Genomic DNA, 22,245 nt, shown 5'->3' with positions numbered 1-22,245 from the left:
TGATAAGGATCATTCAAACAAGCAAGATCTTAGGATTAGTTTTTTAATATACCGCTTTACAAGTATAAATCATCACAAAACTAACAAAGGGAAATCCAAAGAAAGCCAAAAAGATCCTTTTCACAGAGCTCTCTAGAAGAAAACAGATTACATACAGCAAAAAGTTACAGTAAATTCACAGTGTGAACGGCTAACCTGGTAAAAATAAAACAATTGTTTGTTATTTCTTTTATCCTTCCTGTTTGTCTGGGCATCCACACTGCCTCTGCTTCGTAAATCCATACAGCCTATCAGTTGTACCAACAGGCCCACAAACACTGTCTCCTATGCCAAAGAATCTACACTTCTGATACAGCAGTCTGGGGTCCTCAAGGAAAACTATTACTTCCATCATGCCATGTTGTATTTACATTTGTACATTGCCAAGAATATTTGAAAAAGTTACCCTTAACTGAAATTTTAGAACATGACTGCTGAAAGTAATCGGTCATAAACAGAAGCCAGCTCTTTAAAAAACCAAAAAAAGATAAAAGAAAGTATCTTAAAAAGAGATGCATTTTACCTCCTCACATATTTTATTGCAAAAAAACCCAATTAGTTTGTGAAATTGTCACTGTAAGGCTATGTGGAATATGAGAGCATCTGTTTCATTAAAGTTATCAGATCAAGGACCTTTCCTGCTCAAAGGCAGATACAAATAACAGGAAAGTAATAAATAAAACACACCGTGACACAAACCTGATATCAAGGGATAAGGAAACAATCACAAAGACGAAAAGGTTCCAGTCACTAATTAACAGGTCATTAAGAAACAACAGGCAGAGAGCCAGCCAGGACTTTGTAACAGATGACACGGACAAGTGCAACTGTGCAAAACTATTTTTTCTTAACTATTTTACCATGTAACCACTCTCTCTATCCTACCTGAGCACTGTAAGGATTAGGTGCTAGCAACTGAGCCCGACTCAGTGTGGGCCAGGAACTGGACCAGACCTCAGGTGAACCCCTTGTACCTCAGGTGAACCCCTTGTGTCTCTGGAGCCAGCAGCTAGAGTGGGTGGGCAGGTGCCTCAGCAGCTCGAAGGGCCATAAAATCAGGTCCCATAAAATGTCAGTTTGGGGTCAGCAACTGGTGTCAGGCCTCAGATGAAAGGGCCCCTGCAACTGGAGCAGGTGAAGGTCTCAGCACCAACCACTGGGGCAGGATCACAGCCCACAGGGCCCATATGCCTGGATGCCAGCTACTAGGGGGACTGAAGCAAAGTTTAATGAAGATCCCAGCACCTCAGCTGCAATGGGACTGCGGGTCACAGGACCCATTTGCCTGGGCACCTACTGTGTGTAGTGGGGGAATTTATGTTACCCCCAAAAGCGGTGGTGGATGTAGAAGATCACAATGTATGTAGATTGCTGGCAAACTGACTGGGCAGCACCTGGGAGGCCCAGGATCCAGGCATGGACACAGGGTTTGTGCTGATATTCAATGGGTCTGCAAGCATGGAGATGCCCAACGCAAACGTGCATCTGCGTGCCAGTGAGAATCAAGCTGAACCAGCCAGTGAGTAGAACCCAAGCACAGGGAGTTAAGAGAGCTCCTGATGCAGCCATGGACAGCAGCTGAGCAGAGAGCCCACACTGATATTTGAGGTATCTGACTCTGCACCTACAGAGTGAGAGCATAAGTGTTTTTCACCAGTGAACTTCAGTCCTCATCAGATGGAGAGGAGAAAGGGAGTTGTCAGCCTACAGTTTGCTTTATGTGAGTCCAGAGAATTCTACTCAAGGGTGTTGTTGAGGCAGAAGCCCTGAGAAGAACAGAGTGTTACAGGATGTCAAGCACTGCCTGCTGAAAGATCTTGATATGGATCTAGGATAGGGATACTCGAGGGCATTAGGATTTTACTATTGTGGCAAAAAACAAATCGAACCTCATTGTCACTTCTTAAATCCTCTCCCCAAATGAACCCTTTTACAGGAAATTCATTTCCCTAGAAATTGTCTTCTTAACACCAACTGCTATAATATGTACTAAAATCAGAGTATGTTACATGATAGCATGCAACTAAATCAGCACAACCTTATCTAACAGGCAATAACTAACACTTGAGTCTTCTTACTGCCAAAAAAATCCTGTTACCTTAAAATGCTTCAACTTAAAATTTGTAAAATAGTAAGCCAACTCCAGAATAAAGAGAACTAGCAACAGGAGGGCAATTAAGTGGGAGAAACACAAAATATTGTTACTGTTTTTCTTCTGGTTCAATCAATTTTGAACTCTTTGCTTCAGTCCTTGGATGCTTCAGTTCAGTGGGTAAATTCTTAAGAGTGAAGAAATATGCATTTGGACCTTCTCAGAAAGAACTGAATCCAGATCTCACATCTCTTGGCTGAGTGCTCTTACTTCTATTTCTATTGTATAAAAGGCTATGGGGACCTTGCTGCATTTCTGCTCTACAATGAAGTTGGCTCTCTTTACCCAAGCAGAACAAGTGAAAGCACCACAATGAATCACAGCCTCTCCTAAGACACTTCTCTGAAAGAGGCTGTCTCAAGAGACATGATTACCAGTCAGTATATTTCTGTTTTCTACTGCCTGGCAGGCAACATAAACGTTGCCACTTCACCCTAGCACGAGTCTCAGTGAAAGGTTCCCAACTGCCCCTCTGTAATACAGCCAAGCTTTTCTACTAGCTCTCTCCCAACAGTTGAAACTCTCAGAGCTCAGGTTTAAGAAAAAAAAAAATTAACCAGGTCAGAAAATAGTCTGCTTTCACCTTAATATCTTCACTAGATTTCAAAAGTCTAGTAAAGCCCAGCAAGGGTGGAAACAATAAAGTACCAATACAGAGTTAGTGCTAGGCAGCTTCTATTATTTACACCCTATGACTTGTAGCCTGCCCACAGCAGTTACTCTTGAAAGCACACTAGAATGCCTAAGGATTCCCACCTCTACGATATTTTATGTGGAAACAACAGTTACTGTGAAAACAGGTCATATTTCCCTTTCAGGTAAACTTCTTTTAAGTGATAAAATAGTAAATGCTAAAACAAAATTTGATTTTGTTCTTTTTTTCTTTCTGAAGAAAAGCAAGCCTCAGGCAGAACAAAACCCTAAAGAACCGTGGCAGGATTAGACACTTAAAACTTCTGAGGATTTAGATTTGCTTAACTCAAATTACTTTACTCTTTCAGCATCCCTATACTGTGTGTGCCTGACGTGGAAGTGCATTGAAGACTAAAGAAGTGTAGTGCACAGAAAATGCTCAAGATAAGCACAGTTTTCAAACAAAAAGAACAGAGTTAAGGGATTTCAGTTCAACAAGAACTTGAAAAACACAAAAGAAATAAAAAGATTTTAGGCTGCTACTACTAGGCACTGAGATGCTATCTACAAAATACATTAGAAATCTCTTTTTTGCACAATAATCCAAAGCCCATCATTTAATACATTAAACTAACACTAAGTTTTTGCCCAACTGCATTCATTGGTATTTGTTGGAACTGAACCCCGTTTTGAGTTGAAACTACAAGTCTTCCAGAAAAACAAAAGTGAATTTTAACTGAAACTGAATTTTAATTAAAATATGAACTTTTAATTTGTAATGCTCTGTACTTCAGCAAACCTGGCCCTCACTTCTAAAGTGCCAACTTTTCTATGTTTGGGGTGGTTTTTTTAATAGTTGGTATCCCTGTGGTGCAGCCCTCTAGCAGGGTTGCCTGTCTCTTGGAAACACTCTCTCTGTCTTACCTTAATCAAGCTTCTTCACTTCACAGTACTGGATTTTTAAAGAGTGAAGCTAGATTACAAAAATGAATTCTCTAAGTATCATTACACCTGCATGGATGTTTAGTCTAAACATGCTGCAGTTGTTGTTAGGGAGGTCTTCAGCCACAGTAAATTAAATTCGTATTTTGAGCTGGTGAGAATTTGCTTCTTCCCCTTTGGGTTCCCACACCTAAATCACTTATGATTTGCAAACACACACACACATTTAGCATGCACGTGCTAGCACCACATGCCTACATATCACTCATCACATAAATGTGAAAGCAAACAAGTCTTAGACTGTGACTTTTCCCCTGCACCTGCAAGCTCTCTCATTACCTTTAACAAATCAAAATTACAGTCACCATATAAATGGCAGCTGCAAATAAAGCCTTACTGCAGTGATCTCCCTCTCCTGGCTGGAAATTTTAGTTCATAGACGCCTCTCAGTGACTTCTTTTCCAGTTACCTTGTTTATTTATTCATTTTACAACTGTTTTATAACTAACATAGCAAATATTTGTAAGCTGAAACTACTTCACACTATGACATGGGTACAAAGAACACTGCCTTCCTAGAGCCAGAGAGGAAGCGCTTCAGATCTCAGTTCAAATGAACCTTTATGTTGTTGACACAGATACCTAAGCCTATATCCTCCCAACTGTGTATAAGGCAAACTTCTAGCCAGTTTACACAAGGCCGTTACTGCCATCAGGAAGAACCTGCAGTATAAGGAGCAGCACCTTGTTGAGCTCTCTCCTGCTTTCAGGGTCATTCAATCCTAACAAAACCAAAACAAAGAAAGAAAAAAACCAAACAGAGCAACCAACCTACCAAAGGCAGTAACACTCCACTGACTGCTGTGGTTTTCAGCCAGAATGAAGAAATTAAAGGTATTCTAGCTCTGCTGCCCTCAATGTGGTCTAAGGCATGCAGAAGCCTGAAAACAGATTTTGTACTTCAAGTTAAACCTGGAAGAGAATTATCTTTGACTTTCACTAGTCTGCAAACTAAGATGACCTTGTCAGCAATGCCGTACTTTGCTCTTAATGGATACACTTTTTAAAGTTCTACTACTACAACCAGCGTGTAAAGATTATTAGGTTACTTATGCAAACTATGACATAAACTAAACACACTTCATATTTAAGGTAACTTGATGCCTGTATGAACCACAGCTCTGTGTGAATCATGTAATTCCTTTTCCATGTCCCCAGCACTACTTTTGGAGTGGCCCCCAGGGGTCGTTTGGGAGAAGAGCCTGTGACAACTCTGAGCTTGTAACTTTCACCACCTTTTGTAAAAATGCATTTCATTCCAGAGTTTTTAAAACTGACACGCAATATGTGCTTTGCTACATCTGCCCATGTCACTCTTCTGCAAGGTTAAGAAACTCTAGAGGAGGAAAAACATGGCAGAGACCCTGTTGCTACCATGCCTACCCATACTCAGACTTCCAGATGTTCTTGTGAAAATTTAGGGTATGTTAGAAAAGAAGTGAGAAGTTTCTTAACCTGTCAAGAGCAGAGAACTCCTATGATGTCTTCACTGTCAGACATGGAAGACTGTGCCTGATGTACTGCCCTCCATAGCTTTTCAACAGGTTGCGAAGTTAAGACACAGAACATTTTCTGAGGTATGTGATAGCCTTTCATACCCTTCAGAAGGGTCGACAGTCAGGATTAAGCTTCAGTTGTGCAGTTCTCCTTCTGACTCCCAGGAAGATGTAGTTCCCCTTCTCCCTGACTGGGGAAGCTATCCACTGAAGTACAGCAAAGCTGTATACAAACTAGGAAATTAACAAACAAAAACTATACTTAGTGACAATCACTACTGCATCAGGATATACACATCCACCCCAAACCTTGAAAGCACAGAAATAAAGAGGGGAAAGACTGCTGTATTCCACCACACTTTTCTGTTGCCTAGGCACTGATGATAACACACTCTGAAAGGCTTTCTCTTCCACCTCTGGTGGGGAAAAAACCCCAAACTGTCTGTGCTTTAGTAACAGCCACCAAAGAAAGCTTAGCATGCGCTTTCACACATTTCATGCATGTTAATTTACATTGCCTTAATGCTGTAAAGAGTTTACTTGATTGTGTTGGAGTGCAAATCTAACAGTGATAGGTTACTGCCTTATCTTTTAGAAATGGCAGTGAAAGCCTTTGGAGTGTGCTACCAAACAGCATCGTAGGCAGTATGAAAGTGGAGATGAATATAAAAGTCCTTCCCTCTGACTTTTTATTTCTATACTTTACAGTGGGTGGATGGAGGGAGTGTAACCCAATGCAATCTTAGACAACACCAAATATAGTTCTGTCTGTTAACACTGGTTAGGAAAAATACCTATTAGATTCATCAAAATATTTTAATGTCTTCTTGGTGTGCAGAAGGGATTGCTAGATTATGGCTTGAGCACTACCCAAGGTTCCATAGAATTTTAACATCCCAACTGTTCTGAGGCGACAATACACTAGTCAGATCAGCTGGTAACTTACAAAAATGTGGGTTACTATGCCAGGCAGAAGTAAAAAAAATTATCATGTGCTGAAATCATTCTTGTCTGATTTCTGGCTAAAGATCGTGAATGTAAACATCACTGGATGGTGATGGAGAGAGAGAGTGGAACAGATCTGCTCCGGTTTATGACCTCTAATAGCAACTATTGAGCAATTTAGAGGGACTGGGAAGAAAGGAGAATAAATAATTTAATTGAGAGCTGCATCTAGTATCTTAGAATTCCTTCTGTAAGAAAGACCAGTTCTCAAGAAGTAATGTTCTAATTCATCACAATGTGAAATAAATGTAGAGAAAGAAAAAAAAAAAAACTACCTCAACTCTCAGATGAAATAGGTTCACCCATGAACTTACTTAAATCAAGTATTCATCCCAGATGGGAATTATCCTTTATGATTCACAGTGATAAAAACAGACTACACTTTTATTCCCCATTTTAGTATATGACCATCTTCATGAAACATTTTACTAAACAGCATTTTTCAACTTCAGAAATCCTTTAAGTGCTTTCCAGCTCAAATGTTTACAATGATTTTGCCATTAAATAAGAGTTGTCTGAAGTAATACCTCAAAGGCATTTTCTAAGAAATGCAGACTTATCAGCTCTGGAGCTGAAAGGAGGTTTCATCACACCTTGTATGTCACACAGCATTCTCTAGGTTGAGACTAGAAACTAAAGAATCAAGGGCCTTTCTGGAACGTGTTAAACATCTGCGATGAGACTTTCCTTTCAACACAAGGTAATCACTGAAATCACACCTGCAATTGCCAATTTTACTTCCAAGAAACACTGACTTTGAGCTCTCCAATCAAGCATGTTGTGAGCATTCTCAACTGTGCTTTACTTCACAACTTTCTCTAATGAGCAATTTTCTGCAGTTCCAAAAATTAAGGCCTCATGATAGACATGATTTGCAGTATGTCATCATTACCAGAATTGTTATATCCCGCTCACAAACAGAAACACTGGGTTTTAATTTAATTTTTGTAACTGTCAGTATAGATTAAATTGAGTATGCACTTAGGGCAGTCATTTTTTCACTACAAAGCAAGAGTGTGCTTGAAGTTGGCAGGCAGATCAATTACTCTGAATGGGACCTGAGGGACTCTTAAATGAAATACAGCTTTCACTTTTGAGAAGATGCTTCTTACATTCTTTTTCCCTGGACTTGCAAAATGCATCAACACTTCCAACCTTGTCTGTGACATATCCTAAGGCAGCTGCTTTTAACCTGGATTCTTTTAAATCCACACGTATTCTGGTGATTTGTTTGACATTGTTTTCTTCTTGATACAAGACTCCTGAGATAGAGAGCTTCTATGCACATAATCACAAGTATTTTTCTATGCAGAGTTAAAGGGCTTTTTCTGCACTTTTAAAGAGTCACTGCTAGAACTGAAGATGCAATACTAATCGCTAATAGCATTAATTTCCTTCTCCTTTCTGACCTCACCTTTTCAAGTCACCATGCAATTCTGAACTATTCTGAACAGAGAGGCAGCTGATCTGTGATAAAATACTATAACATTTAAAAACTGCTAAACACACACATGCATAGACTAACGATTTTGTTCAAAAACTGCTAAACACACACATGCATAGACTAATGATTTTGTTCAGGTAGATTAGGCAAACTCTGTTTCAACGAAGAAGAGGTTATTTTATCCTTACTCATTTTCAAATAAAGATGTGATAACAGTTTAGAAGACCAAGGATTACCAGGGATACAGATAAGACTCTTCAGCTAAAGCCTCACTTGTGCCTGAATAGTGAATACCAGGTGTAAGAGTACTGTGCAAACAAGGACAGGCACCTCTTCATTTGAAAACAGGACAATATGGTACAGTGAATACTTACAAAGAAATTGCAGAAGTGAATACACTACTGAAATAGCTTTTGGTGCACTAGAATTCAAGTTACCTCTAGGACTCTTCATAACTGTATCTTCAGTAGACCAAGAATATGGAACTAACAAAAAACTACTTTCCAGTGTCACTTCTGGTATGTCTTTATGGAATGACTTGTACAGGTATGTGGCTTTCTAAAGCTCTTAAGTTTGGAACATCCCTATACAATTACACATCCTGAAGCAACCCTCCAACAGACTTGAGAAAAAACCCAAACTTAAGACAACGTATTTGGGTGAACCGTTCCTCAGAAAATACCCTTAGACTTTCCAGAAAAAGCAGAAATGCCCCTCTAGAGAGAATATACTGCGTTTCAAAGGTGGTTGTTGAAGGGATAAAGAGAAAAAAAGACTCTTTACTGCAAGAAACACAAAGGCAAAAACATTTCTACCTTGGTACAAGTAGCAGTAACTATTTTCTCTGCCCTGCTACTTTACACAGCAATTACAATTGCTGATGTGGGGAAAAAACAGTGGTACAGTTGCTGATTTTACACAGCACTTTTGTTAGAAATCCAACTAATCCACAGATTAACACACAAACCACAATAAAGGCAGAATCAAAATTCCTGGAGCTCTACCAAGGTTAAATTGAGCAACCATATCATTCTCTTTATCTGACAAAAGAAACATGACTTCCAGTGGTAAAAACAAAATGCTGACTGAGAAAGCCAGAGCAAATAACACTGGCAGGGGGTTCCTTTCCTCACGGCCCACTCCCATCATAGTCACATCTTTACATCAAACGAGAAGGACCTACAGAGCTTTCCACCTTCCTAAGGTTTTGGATTTTGCCTACTCATTTCCTAATGTAAGGACCTCTGAATGTCAGATGAGCACTCACTCTCATTTTCAGGAATTTCAGGTATCTTAGCAAAGACTGAAGTATCTTTCACAAAGGTATTAACTTTATTTCCTATGCTTTTGAGATGAAGCCCCCATTGAAGGTATTAAAGCTTTATGCTGCCCCTTTAACAGCTGAATGTTCTTTGTAAGGGAGAACGTAAACCGAAAAGATCCCAAGTGTCACCTGCAAAGGGTACAATACACTTATTCCTCAGGGAAAATATGCAGCCTTTTCATAGTCTTGTGCAAGTTTTCTGCAAAAAGAGAAGTAATTCCTCCCCACAGGTGAAGAGGGTTAACCACTTCATGCTAATTCTGATCATACAGAATGAGTAATCCAGAGTCATCATTGTAAGAGCAGCAATCAGGCTGCCTTCCAAGGAAAACGGAGGCAACAAGTATGCCTTGGATACTTCTGCCAATATATTAAGAGGCTTGGTTCACTTTCTGTGTAAACATTGTTTCTTCCAGGTTACTTATAAGTAATACAAATATTTTGAGAGTCTAATATTTCTGACATCTATTGCCATTCCTCAAAGAAAAATGTCTCCAGCCAGACTTTCATGCATCCTCTGCAATCTCTGCAAATACTTTACATATCCAGTGAGGGAGAAAAGAATTGAAAAATGTAATCTCAGAATTAAATTTGATTTACATAAGAATATGATTCAACTGCCTTGATGAAAACACTTGTGTTTATCAGATAAAGTGTGGTTTCAGGGCCAGGTTGGATGGGGCCATGGGCAACCTGATCTACTGTATGGCATCCCTGCCCATGGCAGGGGGGCTGGAACTAGATGAACTTGAAGGTCCCTTCCAAACCAACCTTCACGATTTTGTCATTCACTACAATATCTTTTTCCAACACTTCTGCAAAAGAGAAGGAATGAGGCAATGTTCTTTGTATTGGGTTTGCATGGCAAGGTTTTGGCAGCAGTGGGGGGAGCTAAAGGACTGGCTTCTGTGAGAAGCTGCCAGAAGCTTCCCCATGTCTGACAGAGCCAATTCCAGCTGGCTCCAAGATGGACCTGCAACTGGCCAAGGCTGAGCCCACCAGTGATGGTGATAGCAGCTCTGTGGTAACTCAGTTCAGAAGGGGAAAACATTATTAGGCAAAAGTAATTGCAGCCAGAGTGAGAATATGTGAGAGAATCAGACCAGCAGATGCCAAGGTCAGTGCAGAAGGAAGGGCAGGAGGTGAACCAGGTGCCAGAGCAAAGATTCCCCTGCAGCCCGTGGTGCAGACCATGGTGAGGCAGGACACCCTCGTGCAGACCATTGAGGTCCATGGGGGAGCTGAGATTCACCTGCAGCCCATGGAGAACCCCAGAGCAGGTGGATGCCTGAAAGAAGGCAGTGACCCCACAAGAAGCCCACGCTGCACCAGGGTCATGGCAGGATCCGTGGCCCCATGACCACATGGTTTGCTGGTGGGACTGGTGACCCCAGAGGGGACCATGCTGGAGCAGGTGAAGGACTTCCCTCCCTGAGGAGAAAGCAACGGCAGAAACATCCTGTGATGAACTGATTGTATTGTGCACTGCCAAGGAGAGGAGGAAAAGAATCAGGGACAAAGTTAAGCCCAGAAAGGAGGGAGGGGTGGGGGAAAGGTGCTTTTAAGATTAGTTTTACTACTCATTATCCCGCTCTGATTTTGATTGGTAATAAATGCTAATAATTTCTCAAGTTAAGTCTGGTTTTGCCTGTGACAGTAATCGGTGAGTGACCTCTCCGTGTCCTTAACCTCAGCTCATGAAACTTCCCTTGTATTTTCTCTCCCCTGACCAGCTGAGAAGCAGAGTCATAGAGCAGCTCTGGGGGACACCTGACATCCCATCAGGTGAAACCACATCCCTGAAAGATAAGCAAAAAAATCCCTAGTACAGCTGTTCTTGAACAAAACTCCATATTCAGGGAAAACAAAATATATTGACCTGTTTCTTCTTCATCTAGCCAAAGACTTTTCTCTGGGGAAAAGATGTTCCATGTGTCTCATTTATACCACCTGGAGACAAGTCCTGGGAATTCTTCCTGATGGCTGACACTCAGTCCAGACTCAGAACAACAATTTGATCCTTTGGAGCCTAATTGACATAAGACTGACATAAGGGAGTGGGACTCATTTGCTTCTGTGTGCTATCACTTAACATGAAGGGATTATAACATTTAGCGTAATCAGAAAGGGCAAATCCCAGGACAATGTGTTAGATAGCCATTTATGGAAATTATAAAAGGAATTATAAGAAAATATAAACAGAAATAAAGTACTTTCAAATGTATGTCTGTGTCTGATGGTAAAACCAAGAAATATGTGAAATTATTTGATTCTCAAAGTTTGTAGCCTATTCTTTTCATACTTGAGAATTTCTGTATCTTAGTGACTGTCAAAAGCACAAAGCAGATTAGTTAAGACAAAATTTTCTTGAGCTTAGCCACATTTTGGCATTTTCTACCACGACTGTCTTCCCCCTTATAAGATGTAAAGGATTAGAAAATTAAATTATTTGAATTTGGAGATGACTGGGCCATTGAAATATTCTAATTACACACATTAATATACTTCTTGTATGTAGTTATATATTTGTGACCGTGCATACACACACATTTGCACCTTATGCACAAAAAACCACCTGTGTTCCTTCTAGTCTGCAAGACAAAGATTACTGATCATAATTAAAAGGTTACCTGGATCTGGGCTTTGTTTCCAGCTGTTATATTAGATATTGTCCAGCATGCTTCTTTTTTGATAGATTCTTTTGGGCTGCTTAGCAAGTGCAGCAAACTCTGCAGGGCTGAACAATTCAGAATTACCTGAATACAACAGGAAAAACAAAACACACCTTAGAAGGAATTTAGGATAAAGAATCACAGGAACAAGGAGTACAATGTCTTGAAAATATAAAAAGCATACCCCATTAGATGATCACAGAGATTTTTTTTTAAAATCCACTAAATATATACAAAAAAACCCAGCAAGAATTAAGAAATAAAATGTTGGCAGGAAAACTTAAGAGCAAAACTACCAAGCCTTTCAGATAAGAGATCACAACTTCATAATGATTTACATGTGATCTGAAAACAAGAAGATACTAAGCACATTCTGACCAAACAAAAATAAAATTATGGTATTTTCCTGTATTTTTGTACAATTTTAAGTGCCAACTACTTCTGTTTTCCACATCTGCTGGCACTGTGGTGCAGAGTGTGACCAGCACTATATCCAGCAACATTATGAATAGACAATTCTTATTTTAGAAATTACAAAAACTGTAAAACCCCTGCAATTTTACAGTGCAGAAAAACTGCAGCAAAATTTCCATTTCCCAAATGACCAAAGTACAAAAGTAAATGCCCCAGAACTTGGAAGTTGCAAGACAGCACCCTTATATCACGTGTGATAGTGAAAGACATTTTGAGCCTCTAAAAGGGGATAACAAGATTCAAAAAATGCAAAAATGAACTATCATTTTAATTCAATTCTATCTTCTAACAATGAAGTCAAAAAATGGGAGAGTACGTCAAGAAGCACAGTAGTTTTGCCTTGTGTACGAAAAGCAGACACCTTGGAAAAAAGAAAAAACAGTGTAATACAGAATTTTAGGGGAAACACTTCAGTCAAGCTGAACCATGGGCATGACTTCTGAACATGGAGTCTGCGGACATAATTCCCTTGCGTGCATCCCCCCTGCTCCATATTCTTAAAATCCTTGCACTCCCCACTAATATTAAAAAAGCAAAGATTATGTTTCAAGGTTTTATCAGGTGTCTGCTGGGACAATTTTTTTTTCTTCCTGTATACTACCTATGGTTTTAGCTGTGTTCAAGCACTGGCAATTGTTAATAGCTGAAAATGAGAGAAAAAGTAGAAGCAAGTCTGTGCCCCAAGGTTTTACAGAAAAGTTCTTAAAGAACTGTCTTGTATGTTGCATTCCTATTCAGAAATGTATCACCTCTCAAAGATGGGCTCTGCTTCTGATTACTGATTTTTACATGCATCCTGTATCACTTTTTAGCATATAGCACAATCTGCAGGTAGGATTATCAAACTATCCTACAGTTCTCTAGAATTTTAGGAAATCTCATGGTATGCTCCTTGGAAAAAATCACGCATAACAAAAAGTTTAAACTGTTTTTTAATTAAAATCGAAGATTTATGCAGTATTTAATAACCTGCATTGCATGTGAGTTAGTGATCCCTTGTGGTTTTATCTTTAATGAAATTATGAAATCACACCTCAATCATTCTTTATGACTGATCTGCAAAACAAATGCCACTGAGAAAAATACAACAATGCCTCTGCAATTCAGCTACACAAAATATATGGTAACAACCAAAAAATCCCATTATCTTCCTCCTAGGAATAAGATACTGAAACAGTGCCCTGCTGAAACTCATCTTTACCTCTGGTCTCAGAGTCACAGAACTACAGAAGCATCCCAGTTGACAACCTAGTGCCTCTGAAGCACCAGGTTTCCTGCCTTCCAGTTTAATTCCAATGCAGTGGTGGGTGGGAGTCACTGCCTCCTACTGATGCTGCTCCACACAAATGCCCAGACACAGCTACACACCACCCAAAATATGACCAGATACTTGTTTTTCATCATAAATTTGACATATTTTCATCACATATACGATATATTCATAACATATGATTGGCAACAGCACTGAATGTGACAGGCCTTTGATGGCACTACCAGCGTACATCACTCAGCATAAAATTCAGTCTAAGAGACAGACTTGCTTTAAATAAACCAAAAACATCCCACCCCTGAGGGGTATTGCACAGCTGCCCACAAAGTCCCAGACACAGCTACCTAAGAACCATCACCAGTTCAGGACTGAACAGGAAAACTGAAAACCACCACATTTTTGAAGCAATTAGTGTCATCAACCTTCACTTTCAAGTTTCAAAAGGAACAAGAGGAGGTGCTTTTGAACAGATCACCACAATTAACAGAAAGATGAACTGCAGTACAACAGAAGAGAAAGTTAATCCATACCTGGGTCTGGATATCATCTCCTGTAACGATGTTTCCCACAGCTCGTAAGGCAGGAGATACAACCTTGTAGTCATTGTGCCTAAAATTGACAAAGAAAAATGTAAGTATTAACCTTCCCAAAACATCTCCAGCTTCACAATCTCGAGGAAGGAACATCTCTCAGACAGGGGAAAACTTCCCTGATAAATTTGACTTTCACTACCTAAATAAACACTCTAATTTTAAACTAATGGTAAGCCTTTCCAAGGTTTCTAAATATTTAGACCTTTAGATGTCATTCAGCAGCATACAAATAAAATATTAAACGAGTAAAAGTACTTCAGAGTAAAAGTACTTCCAAGCATCCTTGGGAGGAAAAAGTAATTATCTTCAACTATAAAATACACTTAATGTAGCACACACAAAGGCTGAGAATGAGACAGAAGAACAGGGATAGAAATTTGTGTGTTTAACCCATCAAACCCTTTTTGATCATCCTCTGTCATCATATGCATCCCTCCATCACCATTGTTAAATCAGGACTGGAATAGGAAAGGTGAAGGAATTTTTTTCTCAAATGAAAACACTTCTTTATAAAAAGCTACTTAGAGCCAATATGCTCCATTCATTAATCCACCATCACATTTGCTCTAATGTTAGAGGCTTAAATAAGTCTTTTTATTTACATCACCAAAAACCATTATTCCTTGTTCTTAGGCCACTGAATGGTCCATGTCCTGGCCTTGGATCTGAACCAATGGCTCTGGACAAGGCCAGTCTCTGTGACCCCCAACTCTCACAGCTACACTGTACTGACCAAAGTGTGCACATGCTCTTCTACAGCAAGGGTTGAGGAAATAAACTATATTTCAAGTCCCTGGTATTGTCAATTCTAGTAAATTGAACTATTTTTTCATATTTTTGTCTCTGATTTCCTTTTGGTCATTTCGTTCTTAGGTAACTATAATATGGACTTCAATGACACAAGGAAAACGTCAATGTATATTATGGATTTTACAAAAATGTAGGTCTTAGGTGCAGGAAAAAAATCTCTTAAGAAACAGCAAAATTAGTAAAAGAAAAGTTCCATTGCTTTTGTTACTCATGACAAATAGAGAACACTGAACAGACAAGTAAAATTAAAACTCAAATCTTGCTCTTTGGAAATTACAGCATTTCAAGACCTATTTAATTAAACTCTTGATGTCAGGGAACAGAGTAAGGCTTGCTTGCAACAGATTTCTTACATCAGCAGTTCCACAAGTCTTCTGCAGACTCCTGCATCAATCACAGCCTGGATTTTATCATTGGGGCCATCAGACAAATAGGACAAAGCCCAGCAGGCATCAGCTAATACATCTGTATCATTGACAAAGAGCAGCCAGGAAAGCACACTAAGACAAGGTGAAACCTGTAAGACATTAAAAGGAGATGCATACAATTAAAAGGGTCAGAAGATCTGTTATTATGTCAGCTAATTTTGTATGTCATTATTGGATTAGGCACTGGCATCTTAAGATTCAACAGTCAAAAAATTTCAGACCTAGCCAGCACTTCAGTGCAGGACACGCATGGAGAAGCATGTCTCAGAAAAGCACCACAGCAACTCCTCAGCCTCCACAGAACAACACCTGCCAATGAAACCCAGACTTATCCACTAAGATGTGCCTGTGCTGCTCTACAGCAGCCAAGATGTGCAGTTTTGTACTGCTATGGGACAGCCATCTCCAGTACATGAACAGTAACAAAAAGTCACCAGGCAGCTGTGTTAAAACAGTGGTTGTGAATGTCCGCCCAAAGGACTAAACAAAAAACTTCAAAAAACTTCATTGGTAAGAAGCACATCAAATATTTCACAATTTCTCTGAAACATTCCTTCTCATTTAGATTAAGTTTCACCACCTTAAACTAATAATTAAGCTATCACCAATTCACAACTCATTTTCTTTCAAGCATCTCCTACCTTGGCAAAATCAGGAGGAGGATTTTTCCCTCTGCAGAGGTTGGACAGAGCCCATACAGCATTTCGGGTCATGGTGAGACGATTCTGTTTTGAAAGCAATCTAAAACAAAGCAACAAAAAATTCCAACCCTTGCTTTTAAAATTCAAAGCCAGGTAACCCCATTAACTGTGTGAACCATTAAACTCTTTCTAACATAGACCAGGGCAAAATAAGATTTTTTTTCTATAAAAATACATCCTAAAGAAAATCATCCTTGATGGCTACTAACACACATGCTAGATACAGGAATCTAGTATCCCAACTCGAACAGTAAACATTACACTAAATTTCACTCAAATGCTTAGATGCTGACATGGCAGATTAACAGTCAAAAAGGTGCAGGAATTGTGACAAAATTACTCTAAGGAGGAGGACATGCAGGTAGTTTTGAAGAGTACTCTCAGAGCCAAACTGCATTTTTAGGTCAGTCTCAGACTATGGGTCCCACTTTGGCCTAGGAAAATGCAGAAAGGCAAGACCTAATTTTCCCCCAAGTGTGACAATTCAGTTTCTTTTTCTCACAGCCATCTCCCACTGTACCAATGTCTTTATGAGAGCACAGGAGAATTCCCCTGCTGCAGAGTCTGCAAAGGACAGAGACTGAGTAATTTGGACATGACAACACAAGATGGTGTCATTGTTCCAGCAATAATAGGCTCCTTAAGCAGAGGACCATCAAGATGATTAGCAGGCTAGGGAAATGACACGAAATGGGATGTCAGTGACCTGGATTTGTTCAGCTTTAGAAGGAGATGGTGGAAGCAGAGATAAAACTGCTGCCAACAACACTCTAACAGGTGGATACAGAAAACAGGAAGCCAGATCCTTCTCAGAAGTGCACTGTGAGAGGACAAGAGTCACCATCATAAGGTAAAACTCAGAAAATTCTGATTAGGTATCAGAGCAGTGTGTTCCACCACACCATGGTCAGATACTACAACAGGTTACCGCAGGTAGTTACGGAATCTACTTCTGATGTTCCAAATTTGACTGGTTAAGTAGCTGAGCAACCTAATCTGATCTCACCTGCTATGAAGAAAGGCTTTGACTAGATGACCTCCAAAGCTACCTTTCAACCTAAATCATTCTGTGACTCTAAAATAAGCCCAGACATCCACCCACACTGCAGTAGAATAAAACAGTTCCAGCTTAGCTGCTTCTAAAACATGTTTCCATTTTACCTTTATTTAAAAAGTAGTTCAGGACTCCCCTTTAAAAACTCTGACTAGTCCACAACAAAAGAAAACAGTATCATTATTCTTCAAGGCAAAACTCAAATTTCAGTCTTATCAGGCTCAAGCAAAATTCTGGAAAACATATTAAAACACACTTACTGCAATAAAGGGGGCAAGATATTACAGTCCAAAACATAGTCTCTGCACATAGTGCTGTCTCCAGCAATGTTGCCAAGAGCCCATACTGCCTGCAATGAGAAACAGAATAATAATTGTTTTTATTCTCAAAATTCCACCAGTTTAACATATGTATTAGAGTTGGGAGATAATCTGTTCTCACTGTTAGATCCTGGACAACGTACAAAAGGGGAATGAATGCATTCTGGTTGCATATTACATGTATACACTCAAGCTCGTTATATGAATCAGAAATATTTAGGGAGATCTAAGAAGAATACCATAACAGCAAACATGTATGTCTCCAGAGAATGTGCAGGCAGACATACCCTTGCTCTGTCCACAATGTAAGAGATGAGCTCACCTCCACAGGCTTAGGAACATTCTAATTCTACACTCCTTGTTCACAGCTAATTTAAAACCAGATGCTTTTAGCATAGGTCAAGCAAGTCTGTATTTACCTAAAAATATTTGTGTGGAACAGCCCATATTAGTATTTACTACGAAGCCATAAAAGCATGCATTGTTTACACAGTTACAGATAAAAATGAGAATCTATGTTCAAGATAAATCAGTATTCAGAATCGAAGAGTTCAGATGGGCTGCAATAAAACTATGAGACAGAACCAGAGCTGCTGATTAAGTCATATGTGAGGGCTTGCACAACAGTACTACCCCTAACTTCCTTTTGAGAGGATCAAAAACACCACAATTAAAGCAGCATGAAATCCACCTTCTGAATTACGATGAGAATAAAAGATTTAATTGGTTTTGATTTATACATTTGGGCCAAGTGGTGTTTTTTATGTCACTGTCCACCAGGATAAGAGCTATAACTTTAAAAAGTAGAAATAGTCTATGTCAAGTATAAAAGCAATTTTATGAATTCCATGCAAATTACAATATTTTGTCACACAAGAAAGCTTATGAAGTTCATATTTGCTATTTACTTCAAGGTAGCAGAAGACTAGGTATCATATCAAATAGATACACATATCTGCTTATCCGTTTGGCTTATTTGGCTTTTGGCTTTACAGAAACATATATCTACACAACCACTGGAAGTACTTCCAATTCTGCATACAGAGGACAAAAGCAATCCCATTTGTCATGGATTGCAGCTGAATGTCCTCACCAAATTTCTCTTCAGTTGAAGGCTATGTATTTAGCTGCATTTAAATGAGTTATAGTGCATAACTATTTCTCCAACTGAACAAAGCAAGTTCCTCACACAGAATAAACATGTTCTTCCCTCTCTGTATACCTATGTGAAATAAAATGCTCCTCTAAAAAAACTGACAGAATTGCTGAATTTTTTTACCTAAAGGAAAGGTTTGGATAACACGAAATAAACACACCTATTCATTTTCAATATGGTGTCAATTAATTTAATGCATTAAGTTTCTCCTGTAACATGTTTTTAAACAGTGGCAAAAAGATGCTACTTTAAAAAACAAGACTCCAACCACTCTAGAGGCCCGAATCTACTAGTAAACCATTCAAAATGAATACAGCTAAAACCAGCAGCATATACAGAATGTAGATACAGATTACAGCTTGCTAGATACAAAATAAAAAGGCTCCTCCTCTGTAGCAGTACTACCAACAACAGCATAGGATCGGAGCCATTAAACTGCAAGTTGCGAAGAGAGTAGGCGACTGTTCTGGGGAAGGATTAGATTGTTTTGTTTTCTACTGTTTTCTAGGCTTCTGCTGTCAGCCACAGTCAGAGGCAGGGCACGAGACTATACTGACCTGTGCTGTGAAACAGCACAGCCATTACTACTATGCAATGTTTTCCCAAAACTGATCTTCATCATAATTTTTCATTCTAATTCTTTTTCTTTTTACAACTGTTGTGACAACAGTTTATTGAAAAAGCCTAACTTTGGGTCTGGCAGCCTCTTGGACTCAAGGCACAGAAAACAGCTACCAGAAAAATTTAGCTTAAGAGACAGAACATATGTCATCTCCTGCCACATGTCACTCATGTTAGAATTTTATGGAGCCACACCTGTTGCTCACCCCAATATTTGCATTTCTACAGCAAGGAGAAGCCTGAAGAACGAACCAAAGATTTTAGACAGCTCTAAATAAATTTGTGAATCTTCTGAAAACACATTGCGGGGAAAAGAAATTAGAATTTGGAATAATTCTCTTTCACTGAAGATGCGAGTAATTTTGTACGAAGACACAATCTCCTTGCCCAGACACCCTTACGCAGGTAAAAACCAGGGAAGCCCTGTTTCATTTGTCTGTGGTCCTTGTTTCTGCCATTATAACAATATCTATTTATAAGGCTGATAAGAGTGATAATCGCTTAATCCAAGAATCCAATCTGACCCTGAATGACTGACTGGATTTGCAACAGCAAATCTCACATCAAAAGGTCTGACCACAGAAGTCGAATAGCACCTCTGCTTTCCCATTCTTAATTTTTTTTTTTTAAGACAAGGAAAGTTTGGCTGAGTAGTCTGATATCACAGGACCTGGTAAGAGAAGGTGCCACAAGAAATCCTTGTAATGCTAACGACTGACAGGACACAGGATGCCAATTAATTGAAATACCTTTAGAAAAATATGCAATGTTTCATTCAATAAGGAAGATATCCTTTCCTTAGGAAATTACTTCAGCTCTTCAGATACATAAGGAGCACAAGTCAAGCTTATTTAAACTCTTCTCATCAAATGCTGCCATAAACGCAAAGCTCTGTCACGGTTTCCACAAACACATGAACAATGCCAAGTCTCTTCAGGGTTTGTTTGTCTCGCTAATGTTCAATGATTTCCATTTCCTCTTTTGTACACTCCTCAAGATGCAAATACCTGCCACAATATTTTGGCTTTAGTTCCATTCCACAGAACTCAAATGTTTCCATATTCATTCCTGAATAGTTGCAGATGTAAAAGCATATTTAATTCCATTACATTTTACAGCTTATTCAATCCAAAAAAAATTGACTAAAAAATCCATTTCAATGCCTTCTAGTATCTAAATCCCAACTTAAAGATGACATTAATTTTAATATTTGTAGCCTGATTTTTTAACCCACATCTTAGACAGAAAGCTGTGTGCAGACTGAAAGTGCAAATGTTGCCTTGTTAATTGACAGTACCTATTTTTATACACTTGTATAAATTTCCATTTATTGCTAACAGTAGGGTAGGTTTTGTTGTAAATCTTCAATTTATTTTACTCATCACTGAACTCCAGTGTTTTTTCCTTGCAGTGCTGGACAAGTTCAGTAGTCAGTAAAAGTCAAGTGCAAGTCTTGTAGAGTACTGCTGAACCACATGGTGCCTTCTGTGAATAATCCATGTGCTTTTTGACAACTATCCACTTTCCCTTGGATTCTGAAGATTCTTAGCCACTGTTTCCTTGGATATTTAAACTAAGGGCTTAAGCCAATCACCAACAGTGTGCGGAGTTGCCTCTCAGTGGAGAAGAAATATTACAAAGAATCAACACTTTCTCAACATTTGGGTGCTGACTTGGGAAAAGGATCCAACGCTGAGATGAAGATGGTGAAGATTAGCCTGCATACAAGTGTGATTGACTAAGTGAATACAAGGAAGGATATCAGAAGGACAGACTCCTAGGAGATGACTGCTACTATGTCCTAACACAGAAAACATTTTTTTTTTTCCGTGGCTGGGATGATTATAGCTCCTTCTTCTCACATCTCATCTGACAAACAGAGAAAGGAGCTCATCCTCACACCTGGACTGCTTGTCCTGATTTTGATCACCTAGAGCTTGTTAATAGGACAGCTGATGTAAAAGCCAAGCAAAGCCTGGACACCAGAGCCACAGGTCAGCTCTGCCAAGCAAGTGATGATTACCAAAAGGAATAGCAATACAACTAGAAATGGAAAAATACTGAGGGAGAAACATCCTGGTTGCCTAAGCTGGAAATGCAAACTTTCCCAAAGGGGAACAGGGCAGCTGGGGATGCTCATATGCCACCGGCTGTCCAGCAGAGCACAATGACACATACCTGTCACTGTGAGACAATCACAGCACAATGCCTTGCGTGGGTTTTGAAGTAAATTCAGTGTTCACCAAGGAAAGCCAAGCTGACATCTGGGTTTCAAGTAGTGCAGCAGGGGAAGTCAGGAAAGAACTGCAGCTAAGTAACTGCTGAAACCACATCAACTTCAAGCATGCCTAAAGGGCTTTGATGGAGTCTTTCAATATAAATAATTGCAGGCAGGCAGATAAAAACTTCAAGATGTCTTTTGGAAGAAAAAAACCATGCTAAGTGGAAAAGGACTAGGATATATACCACTGACTAAACCTAAAAATCAGTACACCAAAAACAGAAATGGGGAGAGGCAGGGAGATGTAATCAAAGTGTTTTTCATAAATAATGCAGATGTAGATAAACTCAATTTCTCTGATGGGAAAAATGTATGCTAAATGTTTTGACCACTGCCCACAGAGGAAAGACTGACACACAGTGCAGGTAATGAAAGAGTTAAAGGACAGTTGGCTAATTAAATGAGGCCTGCAGAGCTTAAAGGGAAACAGATCTTGTAAAAGGACATAAGGTATTTCATTAACATATGTGTTGCTTATTAAACACAGCTCTAAAGATTCCCTCACAGACTTCTATGGAACAGCTGATTTAGCATCTTTACTAGACTAAGAAATCAGCATATGCAAAGGAAAAAAAAGTGTAAAATTAAAACTGGCTTATAAATATGAAAAAACACATGTTGGGAACACTGTGATCAGAAGATAAGGTACACTAATATCTGTTCCTGAGCCACTGCTAAGGGAAACTAGAAATATAAGACAAAGTAAACATGTAGATCTTTAAAACTGATGTACTATAAAACAACAACAGTAGATAATGACTAGGCAATAAG

The 22,245-nt window shown here is 39.2% G+C and overlaps 1 protein-coding gene across 1 annotated transcript in view; it reads right to left on the bottom strand.

The window, feature by feature from the left end:
* The window catches only part of KPNA1 (karyopherin subunit alpha 1), a 58,074-nt gene that overhangs the window by 13,082 nt on the left and 22,747 nt on the right, over nucleotides 1-22,245 (bottom strand). Inside the window, exons 7-11 of the mRNA XM_066175497.1 lie at nucleotides 17,357-17,445; nucleotides 15,983-16,082; nucleotides 15,267-15,430; nucleotides 14,041-14,119; nucleotides 11,725-11,850 (exon numbers count right to left, since the gene is read on the bottom strand). Coding sequence (XP_066031594.1) covers nucleotides 11,725-11,850; nucleotides 14,041-14,119; nucleotides 15,267-15,430; nucleotides 15,983-16,082; nucleotides 17,357-17,445 — 558 coding nt within the window. The remainder of the gene's footprint in view (nucleotides 1-11,724; nucleotides 11,851-14,040; nucleotides 14,120-15,266; nucleotides 15,431-15,982; nucleotides 16,083-17,356; nucleotides 17,446-22,245) is intronic.

Source organism: Chamaea fasciata, unplaced genomic scaffold, assembly GCF_029207755.1.
Source record: "Chamaea fasciata isolate MVZ Bird 193981 ecotype frontalis unplaced genomic scaffold, bChaFas1.0.hap1 SCAF_2, whole genome shotgun sequence".
Lineage (NCBI taxonomy): Eukaryota > Metazoa > Chordata > Aves > Passeriformes > Sylviidae > Chamaea > Chamaea fasciata.
The sequence above is the reverse complement of the archived record's forward strand: the minus strand, read 5'-3'. Positions and strand labels throughout refer to the sequence as shown.